This window comes from Tachyglossus aculeatus, chromosome X1, assembly GCF_015852505.1.
Source record: "Tachyglossus aculeatus isolate mTacAcu1 chromosome X1, mTacAcu1.pri, whole genome shotgun sequence".
Classification (NCBI taxonomy): Eukaryota; Metazoa; Chordata; class Mammalia; order Monotremata; family Tachyglossidae; genus Tachyglossus; species Tachyglossus aculeatus.
In genome coordinates, this window is record NC_052101.1 from 15,786,057 (window position 1) to 15,805,665 (window position 19,609).

Consider the following 19,609-nt stretch of genomic DNA (forward strand, 5'->3'; position numbering starts at 1 on the left):
TTGAGCGCTTACTGTGTGCAGAGCACTGGGCTAAGCGCTGGGGAAGTACAAGTTGGCAACATATATGTTTCTTAGGGCTGGGCTAGGCCCCAAGGTTTCAGCACATCATTCATTCATTCATTCATTCAATCGTATTTATTGAGCACTTACTATGTGCAGAGCACTGGACTAAGCGCTGGGGAAGTACAAGTTGGCAACATATACGTTTCTTAGGGCTGGGTTAGGCCCCAAAGTTTCAACACGTCATTCATTCATTCATTCAATCGTATTTATTGAGCGCTTACTGTGTGCAGAGCACTGGACTAAGCGCTGGGGAAGTACAAGTTGGCAACATATATGTTTCTTAGGGCTGGGCTAGGCCCCAAGGTTTCAGCACATCATTCATTCATTCATTCAATCGTATTTATTGAGCACTTACTATGTGCAGAGCACTGGACTAAGCGCTGGGGAAGTACAAGTTGGCAACATATACGTTTCTTAGGGCTGGGTTAGGCCCCAAAGTTTCAACACGTCATTCATTCATTCATTCAATCGTATTTATTGAGCGCTTACTGTGTGCAGAGCACTGGACTAAGCGCTGGGGAAGTACAAGTTGGCAACATATATGTTTCTTAGGGCTGGGCTAGGCCCCAAGGTTTCAGCACATCATTCATTCACTCATTCAATCGTATTTATTGAGCGCTTAATGTGTGCAGAGCACTGGACTAAGCGCTGGGGAAGTACAAGTTGGCAACCTATATGTTTCTTAGGGCTGGGCTAGGCCCCAAAGTTTCAACACATCATTCATTCATTCATTTAATCGTATTTATTGAGCGCTTACTGTGTGCAGAGCACTGGACTAAGCGCTGGGGAAGTACAAGTTGGCAACATATATGTTTCTTAGGGCTGGGCTAGGCCCCAAGGTTTCAACACATCATTCATTCATTCAATCGTATTTATTGAGCGCTTACTATGTGCAGAGCACTGGACTAAGCGCTGGGGAAGTACAAGTTGGCAACATATATGTTTCTTAGGGCTGGGCTAGGCCCCAAAGTTTCAGCACATCATTCATTCACTCATTCAATCGTATTTATTGAGCGCTTACTGTGTGCAGAGCTCTGGACTAAGCGCTGGGGAAGTACAAGTTGGCAACATATATGTTTCTTTTTGTGTGACTACCCCTTAGTAAAGTGTTTGGCACAAAGTGGGTACTTAGCAAATACCAATATTAGTATTATTAGGGTTCTTCCTTTCTTGTCCACCTCTCAATCTCTGTAGTTGTTTGCTTCTGTATTTCTTTCATATCAAACAACTTCCCAAGCGCCTAGTACAGTGCTCTGCACACAGTAAGCGCTCAATAAATACGACTGATTGATTGATCAACTGTATTTTATTGAGCACTTACTGCTGCACAGAGCACCATACTAAGCGCCCGGGAGAGTACAATACAACAATAAAATAGACACGTTCCCTGACCACAACGAGTTTACCGTCTAGAGGACTATATGCCCGTATATGTTTCTGCTGGGGAAGTACAAGTTGGCAACATATAAGTTTCTATTTGTGTGACTACCCCTTAGTAAAGTGTTTGGCACAAAGTGGGTACTTAGCAAATACCAATATTAGTATTATTAGGGTTCTTCCTTTCTTGTCCACCTCTCTGATAATCTCTCAATCTCTGTAGTTGTTTGCTTCTATATTTCTTTCATATCAAACAACTTCCCAAGCGCCTAGTACAGTGCTCTGCACACAGTAAGCGCTCAATAAATACGATTGATTGATCAACTGTATTTTATTGAGCACTTACTGCTGCACAGAGCACCATACTAAGCGCCCGGGAGAGTACAATACAACAATAAAATAGACACACGTTCCCTGATCACAACGAGTTTACCGTCTAGAGGACTATATGCCTGTATATATTTTGGTTCTAAATTCCCAATTAGGTAGGGAACGCCAGTAAGATTCTATCTTCCACTTCCTTTATAACTCCCCACAGCATTTCACACACAGCTGGGTGGTTTTAATCAATGATGGCCCCTGACAAAATGAAAATAACTTCAAATTCTATTAGAAAAAGCAAACTGCGTTTCCCCCACGGCAAACGGGCAGGGAAAATTTTTTAGGATTCATTCATTCAATCGTATTTATTAAGCGCTTACTGTGTGCATAGGATTCATTCATTCATTCAATCGTATTTACGGAGCGCTTACTGTGTGCAGAGCACTGCACTAAGCTCTTGGGAAGTACAAGTTGCCAACCAGTTGGATATTGAAATTATTTTTAAAAGACTGGTCTAGTCACAAGAAAATCCCATCCACCTTCCTTATTTACGGGACAAAATGGTGATGAAACGTTGCGAACTAACAAAATTGCAAAAAGATATTGAACGCTGTAATTGCCACGACATAAAAGAGAACACCTTCAAAAAAGCACCATTCCAGACCATATGTCCCGATCAAAAAAAAAACCATATTATTGTAAGTCATTTCCTTCTATTTCCTAAAAGTAACTTTCTAAATGAAAAAAAAAACAACCCCATCTAAAACACAATTCTAGATTAGGAAGATTAACCCAGATAAAATTCAGTGACTTCTTCTGGCATCCAGGATCAGAAAGCTAAAAGAGAGCAAAGAAGAGTCTTCTAGAAATCCAGGCCGTAACGTACCTATACTGTTTGTAGAACTGCACCACATCAGCAAGAATCCGGTGCATAGTAAATTTATGGCACCAAAGAGTAAAATCTTCCAGGACTGCAAATGAGAAAAACACATTTAGCTTGCAAAACTCTACAGACGCCGATGACATTTTTATTTTTCCGGCTGAATTAAACACGCAATAAACCCAGGCCGAGGGGTCACCTTTTCCTTTGGACCTTGAGGGCAAAGAGGAGACCTGGCTTCGGCAGGCAGGGCTAGGGAAAAATACGGCAGCGGGTCACACTGAATTAGGGCCAGTTTCTGATGGTAAATTCGTGGGAACAATCGGGGGTCCCCACAGAAACCTTCTAGGTCCGGGGGTTTAAATGGACATCCATATGACGTCGTCATTTGGAATAATAATAATAATAATGGCATGTGAGCCCCCCTGGGGGGACAACCTGATCACTCTGTAACCTCCCCAGCGCTTAGAACAGTGCTTGGCACATAGTGAGCCCACTGTTGGGTAGGGACTGTCTCTATATGTTGCCAATTTGTACTTCCCAAGCGCTTAGTACAGTGCTCTGCACACAGTAAGCGCTCAATAAATACGATTGATGATGATGATGATAATAAATGCCATCATTATTATTACACATTGTTGTAATAATAATGACATTATTATTGTTGTTATTATACAACAATAAAGAGTGACAATCCCTGCCCACAACTTGCCCTGAGGTACGATTGATGATGATGATGATAATAAACGCCATCATTATTATTGCACATTGTTGTAATAATAATGACATTATTATTACAACAATAAACACATTTATTGTTGTTATTATACAACAATAAAGAGTGACAATCCCTGCCCACAACTTGCCCTGAGGCTGGCCACGCCCATTCCCCTCTGCATCCAGGGTTAATAATAATAAATAATTATGGTACTTTTTAAGCGCTTACGCTGTGCCAAGCACGGTTCTAAGCACTGGGGAGGTTACAAGGGGATGAGGTTGTCCCACGGGGGGCTCACAGTCTTCATCCCCATTTTACAGATGAGGTAACTGAGACCCAGCGAAGTGATTTCATTCATTCATTCAATCGTGTTTATTGAGCGCTTACCGTGTGCAGGGCCCAAGGACGCCCGGAGCCGGGATTAGAACTCAGGTCCCCGTGCTCTACCCACTAAGCCACGCTGCTTCTTGTGGGTTGGGAAAAAGTTGGGGGGCCAAGTTAAAGGCCTTGCCTCCTCAAGTCCCGATTCCGAGGGACCAAAATCCTCGTCGTCCCCAAAGTTGGTGCCCCTTCACCCTGGTTCTCTTTAGAATAATTCTAAAGTGACATACTTTCCCACATCCTCACTAAATTCAGGGACAGTTCTGTGGGCCATTTTCCACAAAATTATGGCTACGGTATAGGGATCTAATAGGATTATCCCCTTAACTTTACTTACAAAGTACTTACTTTCAAGTGAAAAATGTTTCAAAAATACATAGGTCCCAACAAAAGATCAATATGTTTTCCTTTCTTAACTCATTTGGTCACTGAGATTAATTCGCGGAGAGAAAAACCTGAATTTCAAGGCATTTAAATCATCGAGTCTTTCAGATAAACGGATTTTTATCTGTTTAAGACTAAACACTTTGGCTTAAGACGCTAAAGACTACAATTTTAAAATACTTTACCACACTCTTTATGCACTATATTATTTTCTTTTACTTTTGTGAATTTTTTTTCCCTGACTTTGCCGGAACACAAATTATTTGTTATACGGGTCCGTGGTGAGACTTAATCCTACCAATAAAAGTGGAAAACTTGGGTGTTTAAAGCTAAAATACCTCCAGAAGAGATGGGCAGCAGGCCCTGGTATTCTTGTAGGTACTACATAATATATTGCATTGTATTACATTGAAAATGCCTATTGTATGCATATTGGAGAATACTATTATACTACTATAGTAGTTGTATTACATTGAAAATGCCTATTGTATGCATATTGGAGAATACTATTATACTACTATAGTAGTTGTAATGTATTACATTGAAAATGCCTATTGTATGCATATTGGAGAATACTATTATACTTCTATAGTAGTTGTAATGTATTACATTGAAAATGCCTATTGTATGCATATTGGAGAATACTATTATACTTCTATAGTAGTTGTAATGTATTACATTGAAAATGCCTATTGTATGCATATTGGAGAATACTATTATAATACTATAGTAGTTGTAATAATAGAAGGAGGAGAAAAATTGATTATGCTTTCAGGGAATTTCAGTTTTAGGTCAATTCCCGTTAGTCATATCCCACTTAAAATCAGGCCTTGATTAGAAAAATTAACTTACCCTTCTGTCAGCAGCAACGAGCCTAAATTCTTGCGATAGCTTGCCAATGAGAGATCTTTGTGTTTTGCGAAACAGATGTATTGTCCCCTTTAAAGACAAACAAAAGAGCCCAAATAAGTATTTCTTTCGCATCTACAAACGCCACGTAATTTCTAGAAAACCCTTTTCCCTTTTTTCATGGTATCGATCACTGCAGCAGACAGCCTCTTACAGCTAGAGTCTAAATAATAATAATAATAATGATGACATTTGTTAAGCGCTTACTATGTGCAAAGCACCGCTCTAAGCGCTGGGGGGGATACAACGTGATCAAGTCGTCCCACGTGGGGCTCACGGTCTTAATCCCCATTTTACAGATGAGGCAACCGAGGCTCCGAGAAGTGACTTGCCCAAGGTCACACAGCAGACACGTGGAGGAGCCGGAATTCGAACCCATGACTTCTGACTCCAAAGCCCGTGCTCTTTCCACTGAGCCACACCGCTTCTCTGAAGCTAACCACATAGAAGTCTGACATCCAAAAGATGAAAATGTGTTAAGATAAGGCCACCTGATGTGGCCGTAAAAATTCAAACCACCCCAAGATAGCTTAGAGAAGCAGCGTGACTCAGTGGAAAGAGCCCAGGCTTTGGAGTCAGAGGTCATGGGTTCAAATCCCGGCTCTGCCAATTGTCAGCTGTGTGACTTTGGGTAAATCACTTAACTTCTCTGGGCCTCATCTGTAAAATGGGGATTAAGACTGTGAGCCCCACGTGGGGCAACCTGATCACCTTGTAACCTCCCCAGCGCTTAGAACAGTGCTTTGCACATAGTAAGCGCTTAATAAATGCCATTATTATTATTATTATTATTATTCATCCATGTCTCTCACCACTTTTTATTATAATTAAGTGCCGTCGACTCGCTTCCGATTCAAAGCGACTCCGTGGATAGACTTTCCCCGGAGCGTCCTGTCCTCTGCCATAATCTGCAATCTTTCTAACGGTTCTTCCATTATATGGTCTCCATCTATCCATCGGTCGGCCTCTTCCACGTTTTCCCCGGACTTTTCCTAACATTAGTGTCTTCTCCAAAGAATTAACCCCCCTGATGATGTGTCCAAAATATGCTAATCTAAGTCGAGTCACCTGGCCTTCCACAGACCATTTTGGTTTAATTTGCCCTAAAATCCACCTGTTTGTCTTTCGGGCAGTCCGTGCTATCGGCCAGAGCTTTCTCCAACACTTCCCAAGCTCTAAACCCTATAACGTTTTAGATCAACTATCCTAAGTTGACCTAAACTTAGCAGCGTGGCTCAGTGGATAGAGCCCGGGCTTTGGAGTCAGAGGTCACGGGTTCAAATCCCGGCTCCGCCACTTGTCAGCTGTGTGACTTTGGGCAAGTCACTTCACTTCTCTGGGCCTCAGTTCCCTCATCTGGAAAATGGGGATGAAGACAGGGAGCCCCCCGTGGGACAACCTGATCACCTTGTAACCTCCCCGGCGCTTAGAACGGTGCTTTGCACATAGTAAGCGCTTAATAAATGCCGTTATTATTATTATAACGTGGCAGAGTCGGCTGGAGAGAAAGTGAACCCAGGGGGACTTTCAAAAAGGGCTTTGAAGATGAAGTCGGAATCAATCCACCTTTTTTATCGAGTGCTTACTGTGGGCTGTACTAAGCGTCCGGGAGGGTACAATCCGATAATCAATCAATCAATCGTATTTATTGAGCGCTTACTATGTGCAGAGCACTGTACTAAGCGCTTGATAACAGAGTTGGCCGACACAAGCAGCTCAGTGGAAAAGAGCCCGGGCTTTGGAGTCAGAGCTCATGGGTTCAAACCCCCGGCTCCGCCAATTGTCAGCTGTGTGACTTTGGGCAAGTCACTTCACTTCTCTGGGCCTCAGTGACCTCATCTGTAAAATGGGGATTAAGACTGTGAGCCCCCTGTGGGACAACCTGATCACCTTGTAACCTCCCCAGCGCTTAGAACAGTGCTTTGCACATAGTAAGTGCTTAATAAATGCCATTATTAGTATTATCGTATTTCCCCCAGTGCTTAGAACAGTGCTTTGAACATAGTAAGTGCTTAATAAATGCCATTATTATTATTATTGTTATTAGACTGTGAGCCCACTGTTGGGTAGGGACCGTCTCTAGATGCTGCCCACTTGTACTTCCCAAGCGCTTAGTCCAGTGCTCTGCACATAGTAAGCGCTCAATAAATACGACTGAGTGAATGAAAGGGGGAGACGGACAACAAAACAAACCATGTGGGCAGGTGCCAAATAAACAGAATAATGTTTGTCAGAATAAATGGAATTAGAGCTATATGCACGTTCGTTCATTCATTCAATCGTATTTATTGAGCGCTCACTGTGTGCAGAGCACTGGACTAAGCGCTTGGAAAGTACAAGTCGGCCACATATAGAGACGGTCCCTACCCAACAACGGGCTCCCAGGCTAGAAGGGGGAGACGGGCGACAAAACAAAACATGTGGGACGGGTGTCAAGTCGGCAGAACAAATAGAATTAAAGCTGTATGCACATCCTTAGCAAAATAAATAGAATAGTAAATATATACAGGTAAAACAGAGTAATAAATCTGTACAAATATATATATACAGGTACTGAGGGGAGGGGAAGGAGGTAGGGCGGGGGGGATGGGGAGGAGGAGAGGAAAAAGGGGGCTCAGTGTGGGAAGGCCTCCTGGAGGAGGTGAGCGCTCAGTAGGGCTTTGAAGGGAGGAAGAGAGATAGCTTGGCGGATGGGCAGAGGGAGGGCATATTCCCTAGTCCATACGGGGCTCACCAATGGGAGAATTTCACCGTAACTGGCATCTTCTTTGAGTACAAGATAATGTTGGTAATTGTTCAGCGCTTAGTATGTGCCAGGCTCTGTTCTAAGCGCTGGGGGAGATACGAGGTGATCAGGTTGTCCCACGTGGGGCTCCCAGCCTTCATCCCCATTTGACGGGACTGAGGCACAGAGAAGCTGACTTGATAATAATAATAATAGTAATAATGATACTAATGTTGGTCTTTGTTAAGCGCTTACTATGTGCCAAGTACTGTTGTAAGCGCTGGGGGAGACACAAGGTGATCAGGTTGTCCCACGTGGGGCTCCCAGCCTTCATCCCCATTTGACGGGAACTGAGGCACAGAGAAGCTGACTTGATAATAATAATAATAGTAATAATGATACTAATGTTGGTCATTGTTAAGCGCTTACTATGTGCCAAGCGCTGTTGTAAGCGCTGGGGCGGTTACAAGGTGATCAGGTTGTCCCATGGGGGACTCACAATCAATCCCCATTTTACAGATGAGGTCACTGAGGCCCAGAGAAGTGAAGTGACTTGCCCAAAGTCACACTGGGGAGGATGCAAGGTGATCAGGTTGTCCCACGGGGGGCTCCCAGGCTTCATCCCCATTTGACAGATGAGGGAACTGAGGCCCAGAGAAGTGACTTGCCCAAGGTCACACAGCTGACAAGTGATGGAGTCAGGATTTGAACCCATGACCTCTGACTCCCAAGCCCGGGCTCTTTCCACTGAGCCACGCTGCTCCTCACAGCAGAAGAAGAGGGACAAGGGGTGGGGGGGGGGAGGGGCGGGTCGATGTACTTCCGGGGGGGGTCACCGGGTTGACCCCGTGACCTTCCGGGGGGCGGGGGGGGGGTCCGGCCGCGGTCCCGGCGCCAGGCGGACGGGGGCACTCACCATGGTCCAGGGGCCGCGCCGCTCCGGGCGGAAGGGCGCCTGCGCGCCGCCCGGGCCCGGATTGGCCGCCCCGACGGCGAGGGGGCGGGGCCGGGCGGACCGGCGCGATCCTATTGGACCGGGACGCGGAAGGGGACACAACCCCGCCCCGCACACAACGGAGCCGGAAGTGTGGACGACTTCCGGGGCGGGGCTTTAGTGACGAAGCGTTGATTGACGGGAGGCGGAGCCTATCACGACGTAGGACGGGGAAGGGGGCGGGGCTGATCGCGGGCGAGGGCATTGGCGGGGGGGCGGAGCACCTTGCTGACGTAAGATTCGAAGGGGCGGAGCTTAGGGACGGAGCGCTGATTGACGGGAGCGGAGCCTGTTGCTGACGTACGACGGGGAAGGGGGCGGGGCTTATCGCGGGCGAGGAGATTGGCGGGGGCGGAGCTAAGGGCGGAAGCGTTGATTGACGGGGGCGGAGCCTATTGCCGACGTAGGACGGGGGAAGGGGGCGGGGCTTATCGCGGGCGAGGAGATTGGCAGGGGCGGAGCTTATATCAGAGGCGTTGATTGGCAGGAGCGGAGCTTAGTGCTGCAGCATTGATTGACGGGGGCGGAGCCTATTGCGGACGGGGAAGGGGCGGGGCTTATCACGGGCGAGGAGATTGGCGGGGGCGGAGCACATTGCCGACGTGTGATTGCCAGGGGGCGGAGCTTAGTGCTGAAGCGTTGATTGACGGGGATGGAGCCTATTGCTGACGTAGGATGGGGCGGGGTTTATCGCGGTCAAGGAGATTGACGGGGGCGGAGCACATTGCTGACGTGTGATTGGCGGAGTTTAGATCAGACGCGTTGATTGTCAGGGGGCGGAGCTTAGCTCTGAAGCGTTGATTGACGGGGGACGGAGCCTATTGCTGACGTAGTATGGGTAATGGGGCGGGGCTTATCGCGGGCGAGGAGCTTGGCGGGGGCGGAGCACATTGCTGACGTGTGATTGGCGGAGCTTAGACCAGGCGCGTTGATTGGCAGGGGGCGGAGCTTAGAGCTGATGCGTTGATTGACGGGTGGTGGAGCCTATTGCTGACGTAGGGCGGGGAGGGGCGGAGTTTATCTTGGGCGAGGAAGTGGGCGGGGACGGAGCACATTGCTGACGTATAATTGGCGGGGGGCGGAGCTTAGATAGGCGCGTTGATTGCCAGGGGGCGGAGCTTAGTGCTGAAGCGTTGATTGACGGGGAACGGAGCCTATTGCTGACGTAGGATGGGTAAGGGGGCGGGGCTTATCGCGGGCGAGGAGCTTGGCGGGGGCGGAGCACATTGCTGACGTGTGATTGGCGGAGCTTAGACCAGGCGCGTTGATTGACAGGGGGCGGAGCTTAGAGCTGAAGCGTTTATTGACGGGTGGCGGAGCCTATTGCCGACGTAGGGCGGGGAGGGGGCGGAGCTTATCGCGGGCGAGGCGATGGGCGGGGGCGGAGCACATTGCTGACGTGTGATTGGAAGGGGGCGGAGCTTAGATCAGGCGCGTTGATTGGCAGGGGTCGGAGCCTATTGCTGGCGCTCTGATTGGCAGGGGCGGAACCTATTGCTATCGCGTGTATTGGCAAGGGGCGGGGCTTATCGCGATCAATCAATCAATCAATCGTATTTATTGAGCGCTTACTATGTGCAGAGCACCGTACTAAGCGCTTGGGAAGTACAAACTGGCAACATCTAGAGACGGTCCCCACCCAACAGTGGGCTCACCGTCTAGAAGGGGGAGACAGAGAACAAAACCAAACATACTAACAAAATAAAATAAATAGGATAGATATGTACAAGTAAAATAAATAGAGTAATAAATATGTACAAACATATATGCATATATACAGGTGCAGTGGGGAAGGGAAGGAGGTAAGATGGGGGGGATGGAGAGGGGGACGAGGGGGAGAGGAAGGAAGGGGCTCAGTCTGGGAAGGCCTCCTGGAGGAGGTGAGCTCTCAGCAGGGCGATTGGGTTGATTGGCAGGGGGCGGAGCCACTGCTGACGCGCGGGTTGTCAGGGGGCGGAGCCTATTTACCAAACGTGGTTGCCAGGGGGCGGGGCCCGATGATTCCCTTCAATCAATCAATCAATCGTATTTATTGAGCGCTTACTATGTGCAGAGCACTGTACTAAGCGCTTGGGAAGTACAAATTGGAAACACATAGAGACGGTCCCTACCCAACAGTGGGCTCACAGTCTAAAAGGGGGAGGCAGGGAACAGAACCAAACATACCAACAAAATAAAATAAATAGGAAAGAAATGTACAAGTAAAATAGAGTAATAAATATGTACAGCCATATATACATATATACAGGTGCTGTGGGGAAGGGAAGGAGGTAAGATGGGGGGATGGAGAGGGGGACGAGGGGGAGAGGAAGGAAGGGGCTCAATCTGGGAAGGCCTCCTGGAGGAGGTGAGCTCTCAGCAGGGCCTTGAAGGGAGGAAGAGAGCGAGCTTGGCGGATGGGCAGAGGGAGGCCATTCCAGGCCCGGGGGAGGACGTGGGCCGGGGGTCGATGGCGGGACAGGCGAGAGCGAGGTACGGTGAGGAGATTAGCGGTGGAGGAGCGGAGGGTGCGGGCTGGGCTGGAGAAGGAGAGAAGGGAGGTGAGGTAGGAGGGGGCCAGGGGATGGATGGACAGCCTTGAAGCCCAGGGTGAGGAGTTTCTGCCTGATGCGCAGATTGATTGGTAGCCACTGGAGATTTTTGAGGAGGGGAGTAATATGCTCAGAGCGTTTCTGGACAAAGATAATCCGGGCAGCAGCATGAAGTATGGATTGAAGTGGAGAGAGACACGAGGATGGGAGATCGGAGAGAAGGCTGGTGCAGTAGTCCAGACGGGATAGGATGAGAGCTCGAATGAGCAGGGTAGCGGTTCGGATGGAGAGGAAAGGGCGGATCTTGGCAATGTTGCGGAGCTGAGACCGGCGGGTTTTGGTGACGGCTTGGATGTGAGGGGTGAATGAGAGAGCGGAGTCGAGGATGACACCAAGGTTGCGGGCTTGTGAGACGGGAAGGATGGTAGTGCCGTCAACAGAGATGGGAAAGTCAGGGAGAGGACAAGGTTTGGGAGGGAAGACAAGGAGCTCAGTCTTCGACATGTTGAGCTTTAGGTGGCGGGCGGACAAGCGCTCACCTCCTCCAGGAGGCCTTCCCACACTCAGCCCCCTCCTTCCTCTCCCCCTCATTCATTCAATCGTATTTATGAGCGCTTACCGTGTGCAGAGCACTGGACTAAGCGCTTGGGAAGGACAAGTCGGCAACATCTAGAGACGGTCCCCACCCAAGAGCGGGCTCACAGTCTAGAAGGGGGAGACAGACAACAAAACAAAACGTATTAACAAAATAAAAGAGTAAATAAATATAATATAAATATTCAGGACTCAAACACCCAGATTAGGGGCAGTTGGGGCTAAAATCCAAATTTCCCAGGAGAAATTTCATTGGAAATATATATATCACTTGTCAATAATTTTAATTATGAACGAAAAAACCCCCAGTAAATCTAAGAAGAAAAAAAACTAAGAAGAAATAAAATCCAAGTTAATACTGATTTTAAAATATAGTTACAGTCTAGAAGGGGGAGACAGGCAACAAAACTTGCGGACAGGTGTCAAAGTCGTCAGAACAAATAGAATTGAAGCTAGATGCACATCCTTAAGAAAATAAATAGAATAGTAAATCTGTACAAAATAGAGTAATAAATCTGTACAAATATATATACAAGTGCTGTGGGGAGGGGAAGGAGGTAGGGCGTCTCTCGGCAACCAAGCAGAAATTTGACGCCTGGTTTTAAAGCTCTCAAATCAGCTCTCTTTATTAATAATGATGGCATTTATTAAGCGCTTACTAAGTGCAAAGCACTGTTCTAAGCGCTGGGGAGGTTACAAGGTGATCAGGTTGTCCCACGGGGGGCTCCCAGTCTTCATCCCCATTTTACAGATGAGGGAACTGAGGCCCAGAGAAGTGAAGTGACTTGCCCAAAGTCTCTTTATTCCTTATTCACTCCCTTCTTCCACGATTCCTCGGCTGTCACGTTTTCATTCCTCTCAGATTACCCATTCCCGGTGCCTCTTTCTCATTTCCCCTTCCCCGATCCCAAGTATTGACCTTTTCCTCATAATAATTGTGGTATATGGTAGAGAAGCAGCCTGGCTCCGTGGAAAGAGCCCCGGTTTGGGAGTCAGAGGCCGTGGGTCCTAATCCCGGCTCTGCCGCTGGTCTGCTGTGTGACTCTGGGCAAGTCACTTCACTTCTCTGGGCCTCAGTGACCTCATCTGGAAAATGGGGAAGAAGACTGTGAGCCCCCCGTGGGACAACCTGATCACCTTGTTACCTCCCCAGCACTTAGAACAGTGCTTTGCACATAGTAAGCGCTTAATAAAGGCCATTATTATTATTATTATTATTATTATTCTCTGGGCCTCAGTTACCTCATCTGGAAAATGGGGAAGAAGACTGTGAGCCCCCCGTGGGGCAACCTGACACCTTGTGACCTCCCCAGCGCTTAGAACAGTGCTTTGCACATAGTAAGTGCTTAATAAAGGCCATTATTATTATTATTATTATTATTCTCTGGGCCTCAGTTACCTCATCTGGAAAATGGGGATGAAGACTGTGAGCCCCCCGTGGGACAACCTGACCACCTTGTTACCTCCCCAGCACTTAGAACAGTGCTTTGCACATAGTAAGTGCTTAATAAATGCCATTATTATTATTATTATTATTATTATTATTATTCTCTGGGCCTCAGTTACCTCATCTGGAAAATGGGGAAGAAGACTGTGAGCCCCCTGGGGGACAACCTGACCACCTTGTTACCTCCCCAGCGCTTAGAACACTGCTTTGCACATAGTAAGTGCTTAATAAAGGCCATTATTATTATAATTATTATTCTCTGGGCCTCAGTTACCTCACCTGGAAAATGGGGATGAAGACTGTGAGCCCCCCGTGGGACAACCTGACCACCTTGTTACCTCCCCAGCGCTTAGAACAGTGCTTTGCACATAGTAAGTGCTTAATAAATGCCATTATTATTATTCTCTGGGCCTCAGTTCTCTTCTGGAAAATGGGGATGAAGACTGGGAGCCCCACAGTGGGACAACCTGATTACCTTGTATCTACCCCAGTGCTTAGAAGAGTGCTCAGCACATAGTAAGCGCTTAACAAATGCCATCATTATAATTACCCCAGGGCTTAGAACAGTGCTCAGCACATAGTAAGCGCTTAACAAATGCCATCATTATTATTATTACCCCAGCACTTAGAAGAGTGCTCAGCACATAGTAAGCGCTTAACAAATGCCATCATTATTATTACCCCAGCGCTCAGAAGAGTGCTCAGCACATAGTAAGCGCTTAACAAATGCCATCATTATTATTATTACCCCAGCACTTAGAAGAGTGCTCAGCATATAGTAAGCGCTTAACAAATGCCATCATTATTTTACCCCAGCGCTTAGAACAGTGCTCAGTACATAGTAAGTGCTTAATGCCATCATTATTAGTATTACCCCAGCGCTTAGAACAGTGCTCAGCACATAGTAAGTGCTTAACAAATGCCATCATTATTACCCCAGCGCTTAGAACAGTGCTCAGCACATAGTAAGTCCTTAACAATTGCCATCATTACCCCAGCACTTAGAACAGTGCTCAGTACATAGTAAGCGCTTAACAAATGCCATTATTATTATTATTACCCCAGCACTTAGAACAGTGCTCAGCACAACAAATGCCATCATTATTATTACCCCAGCGCTTAGAACAGTGCTCAGCACATAGTAAGCACTTAACAAATGCCACCATTATTATTACCCCAGCGCTTAGAACAGTGCTCAGCACACAGTAAGCCCTTAACAAATGCCACCATTATTATTACCCCAGCACTTAGAACAGTGCTCAGTACATAGTAAGCGCTTAACAAATGCCATTATTATTATTATTATTATTACCCCAGCACTTAGAACAGTGCTCAGCACAACAAATGCCATCATTATTACCCCAGCGCTTAGAACAGTGCTCAGCACATAGTAAGCACTTCACAAATGCCACCATTATTATTACCCCAGCGCTTAGAACAGTGCTCAGCACATAGTAAGCCCTTAACAAATGCCACCATTATTATTACCCCAGCACTTAGAACGGTGCTCAGCACATAGTAAGCGCTTAACAAATGCCATCATTATTACTATTATTAAGTGCTTACTATATGCCAAGCACTGTACTAAGCACTGGGGTTGATGCAAAAGACAATCAGGTCCCGAATGGGGCTCCCAATCTAAGTAGGAGGGAAAACGGGTATTGCATCCCCACTTTGCAGATGAGGGAACTGAGGCACAGAGAGGTTAAGAGACTCGTCCAAGGTCACACAGCAGGAAAGCGGTTCTTTCCTCCCCAATCTCCAAAGCCCTTCGGAAATCAATTCCCCTCCAGAGGCCAATTAATCTCTAATCTCCACACCTCGGATTCCCCAATTTCCACATCAGCCCTTCCACGCCACTTTGGTATCGATCTCCCACATTAATCTCTGAACTTCGACTACGAGTGTTGAAGTTGGGAGAGTATTGTACTCTCCCCAGTGCTTAGTACAGTGCTCGCCACAAAGGAAGAGTTCAGGAAATACATGAAATAATGGAATATTTGAATAATGGAAAAATGGGAATGCCGTCGATTGATTCCAAGTGTTTTAACCCCACTCCCCCACCCCAATTCCAATCTTGGGCGCTCAGCTAAAGCCTCAGGTGGTGAAAGGATGGAGCCAGAAAATGCCTGGAATAAGGAGGGCAGCTGCTGTTTGGCGTCCCTACCATCTTCCTTAATGGTTACGAAGCAGCGTGGCTCAGTGGAAAGAGCCCGGGCTTGGGAGCCAGAGGTCATGGGTTCTAATCCTGGCTCAGCTGTGTGACTTTGGGCAAGTTACTTCTCTGTGCCTCAGTTCCCTCATCTGTAAAATGGGGATTAAGACTGTGAGCCCCACGTGGGACAACCTGATCACCTTGTATCTTCCCCCAGCACTTAGAACAGTTCATCGCCCCTATAATAATAATAATAATAATAATAGCATTTGTTAGGCGCTTACTATGTGCAAAGCACTGTTCTAAGCTCTGGGGAGGATACAAGGTGATCAGATTGTCCCACAGTCTTAATCCCCATTTTACAGATGAGGGAACTGAGGCACAGAGAAGCTAAGTGACTTGCCCAAGGTCCCACAGCTGACACTTGGCGGAGCGGGGATTTGAACCCATGACCTCTGACTCCAAAGCCCGGGCTCTTTCCATTGAGCCACGCTGCTTCCCCTAGTAAGCGCTTAACAAATGTCATCATTATTATCTCTATTATTACATAAGTACCTCAGTCCCGGTGGCTATTTTCTAACTAAACCTGAATTTAAAAAAGGGGTCTTACCCGCCAAGAGCCTTCTACTCCAGACGCCGGGGTCAGTGTAGGACATAAATTCGTGCGAAAAGAGCGAAGACCTTTTACAAGTTTCACATACGACTGAATAAAGAACAAAAAAAAAGACAAAGGCAGTGCTTTTATTTAGAAGAAATCGAAATTATGTAGCTAAAATCTTTGTGAATATTTCAAATTTTTACACAGTTTTCCCCTAAGTTATTAAGAAGCGACATATGACAGACATTTCAGAAACCACATAAATTACTGAAAAATTAAGTCACTTTCCTTTGAGCAGATTTAACCTTCACCAAGTTAGGGGAAAGTGGGGACGATGACTATCTGCCTAGTAAGGGGTTGCCTGTTACCTAATCCCATTGGAAAAGACTGCAACCTGTACCTCACTGAACCTTTAATCACAGGTCAAATACCTGTTTTCTAATCTTCCCGATACCGCATTTCCGGAGAAAGACGAAGGATGCTGCCCTACACCCTCAGATCTACAAAAATATCCCCTCAAATGAAAGAACATACGTCAAGAAGGAACTGTTCCAAAGGAAAGTTTTTCCACTTTCCTGGACGGAGACGGTTAGTTAGTAGCTTTCCACAAAGAAAAAAACATTGAATTATAATAGAAATACTTGGGTTTTTTTCCAATTCTTCCTGAGCTCAATGCCTATTTGCAACAAAGAAATGTGACTGTTGAAAAAAGGGGTGGTTTTTGAATTGAAAGCGACTTTTATCCTTAAAACCCCTGTAAAGCTGGTGATTTGTCTGGCCTTTCTCCAAAGCTTTTTAATGACAATTTTGAATTCATCTGACAAGATGGTCGGTGGTACGGAGCCCTATCAACAGTGTATCTTTTTAGACAAAACGAACTTTGGGCACGGTGGGAAGGTGGAAGGCCAGGTGAGTTCTCTTCAGACCCAATCTTAATATTACCACGACATTCAGAGGCTGGGACTACATCGCCCAAAAAAGAAAAAAGAAAAAATGGAAGTGAACAACTATCCGGTTGATCTGCATTCCACCCTGCAGAATATTCAAATGATATTTCAGACCAAAAAATAAAAATCCACTTTTGAGCCTGAATTATCCTTTTAGACTGCTGGCATTGAGCAAATCATCAGATAACTGTTTGATCTTTCACCATCCTCCAATAAGGGGAACAATGTTTTGACAATACTTAATGTTGGATGGTACTATGACTCTGTATAGAATATTTCTTTTTAACTAACTTTGGGAAGGTGGGAAATTTTTCTCAAGTATGGCTTGATTTAAGGTGCTTACCAATGATTTTACAGAACTGCACACTAAATTCATCTAAACTTCAAAACAACATTCTTCAGAGATAAATACAATAGTCTCAAAAGACAAAAAAAAATGGTTGGGAATGTGGTTAGAAAGTGTCCAAATGTTCACAAGATTTATCCAGAAATCAAAGTGCATAATTCTCTCTCGACTGGTACAATGAAAATATGTGAAAGCAAATTCAAGGTAAAGAAGCTAAAATGCTTTTAATTAGGGATTCGTCAGTTCCAGTTACTATGTACGCTCGTTCAGTAATAAGTTCGATGCAATCTTTTTAGAACTAGGTAAGGAAATTAAAGGAGATTTTTCTTTCCAAGTAATAAATAAAAAAGATCGGACTTTGAATTTATTTTTATTCCGGACAGAAGTGGAAGAGGGGAACTTCTGTTTGACTGGCAGCCCAGCAACTCCAATTCAGGAAAAAAATGTTATTTGTGAAAATACAAATTCTCGTCTTTTTTTAGCTCATGTGATCTTAAGTCCTGGCTAAAAAACGGCAGGTGATACTGAGAAATCACTTCTTCAGTTTAAGAAATTATAAGAGGAGAGGAGCAGGCTTTTAAAAATTAAAAAAAAATTGCGTTAAATTACCTCAAGTAGGGCACATTCTTGTACATACATAGAAATCACTGAAGACATGCTTTTTCTAAACTGAAGACAGTATTCCTTACTACAAAGCTATTCTTTTTCCATTCTTAATATACTCTATAACAACAATTCAGCACCACAGAAAATTCTGTAAACAAAATTTTAACCGGTAAACTAAGGGCAAATATCCGTTTCCCTTTATTACAATATTTAAAAGGCCATGATTTAAGAGTTCCTATTTACTACACATCCTTTAATAAAAATCCAGGCATATTTGTACAAACAAGAAATTAAGTTACTGTACCTAAAAAAAGGCAAATAAATCAAGTCTAAAGACTCTTAGTATACAAAGTGAGCACATGGAAGCTATAAAATGTTACTGTAGGTAATGTATAAAAATCCAATAACCTCTTATTTTAATGTCTGGTTGAAGATATTAACAATTAAGGATCAAGAACGGTCACTTCTCCGGCATTTAATCAAGAACAAACACCTCGAAAAGTAAAATACATTAGAAAATTTTAAATACAGAACTTTTCCCTTCCCCCCCCCCCCCACCAAGGCTTACAGCAGTTTAATATCAGTTCTGTCAATTAGTTTGGTTCGAAGCGGGAACAAAAACAACACAAACACAGAACCTACAACCTGATTCTTTACAACCACGTTGGCAGGAAATTCGGTAGGCCAAATGCAAATGATAAGATTCGGCGATTCAAAAGTCACCCCGTTATTTTCCCTGGATTTGCTTTTCTGATACCAAATGGCTTTAAAAACTGGTTGCAATGGAACCTCACAGAAGACAGAAAAACTCCCAAGCAAAAACAGACTGGCTGCTTAATGGATTAATGTACATTTAAAAAAGTCCCTTATACTTTTCTTATTCCTACAGGGAAAAGTTCCATTTGGCACCTGAATTGAACTTACCAAAAAGACCCAAACAAACTTCCAGCATTACAGTTATAGTTACAAGTATATATTAATGTAACAGTGGGACGAGGAGAGGGGTGAATATGCGTCACATGAAAAAAAACAAACAGGACAAAAACCAAGGCTAAGGGACTCTATGTCTTCGATTACTACTACTGGGACGCCTCTAACAAAATATACAGATTTTGGTTAGTGATGATGAAGTAGCTAGATTCTTTTTTCTTCCGGTTTTCATTGTGCTCCGACTGCAGTGCCCACTGAATAAACCCTGACTGTAAAGGCAAGGATGCCTTTGACACCAAAGAATTCTATTCGCACTGTACGCTCTATTTTAATTTCTTTTCCGGTGCTGCTTCAAGTTTTAGTGCACACAAATACCTGTGAGAATCTGAAAAGTCTCGTAAACCTAGGCAGAATTTTGGTAGCCTATACCAACTGCTGTTTGCTGGTACAATTTCTCCTCTCGGCAGTCACCCCATCTCCTCTCACAGTCTTCCGCTTCAAACCGTGGTGTCTCCGAAGTCCTTGTTCCACCGAATGTACGCTTCCAGCGTCTGGGGGCTCACGCTGCGCTTGATCTTTTTCAAGGATTCGGTGAAGTCCGACAGTCGAATATTTCTCATCTAGGGAGAAGGTAAAGAAAACGTGTTAGAGGGAGTTAATACGGCGAACGGCATCCTAATACCCCGCACATCCGTGACTACCG

The 19,609-nt window shown here is 45.3% G+C and overlaps 2 protein-coding genes across 5 annotated transcripts in view; both read right to left on the reverse strand.

The window, feature by feature from the left end:
- The window catches only part of SLC30A6 (solute carrier family 30 member 6), a 40,907-nt gene extending 32,162 nt beyond the window's left edge, over positions 1-8,745 (reverse strand). Inside the window, exons 1-3 of the mRNA XM_038740259.1 lie at positions 8,675-8,745; positions 4,977-5,063; positions 2,648-2,732 (exon numbers count right to left, since the gene is read on the reverse strand). Of these exons, the coding sequence (XP_038596187.1) occupies positions 2,648-2,732; positions 4,977-5,063; positions 8,675-8,677 (175 nt within the window). The 5' untranslated portion in view covers positions 8,678-8,745. The remainder of the gene's footprint in view (positions 1-2,647; positions 2,733-4,976; positions 5,064-8,674) is intronic.
- Positions 8,746-18,856: 10,111 nt separating this feature from the next.
- Positions 18,857-19,609, reverse strand: part of SPAST (spastin) — a 66,166-nt gene continuing 65,413 nt past the window's right edge. For all 4 annotated transcript variants that reach the window (XM_038772422.1, XM_038772420.1, XM_038772421.1 and 1 more), the window contains one exon: positions 18,857-19,526. In XM_038772422.1, the coding sequence (XP_038628350.1) occupies positions 19,404-19,526 (123 nt within the window). In that variant the 3' untranslated portion in view covers positions 18,857-19,403. The remainder of the gene's footprint in view (positions 19,527-19,609) is intronic.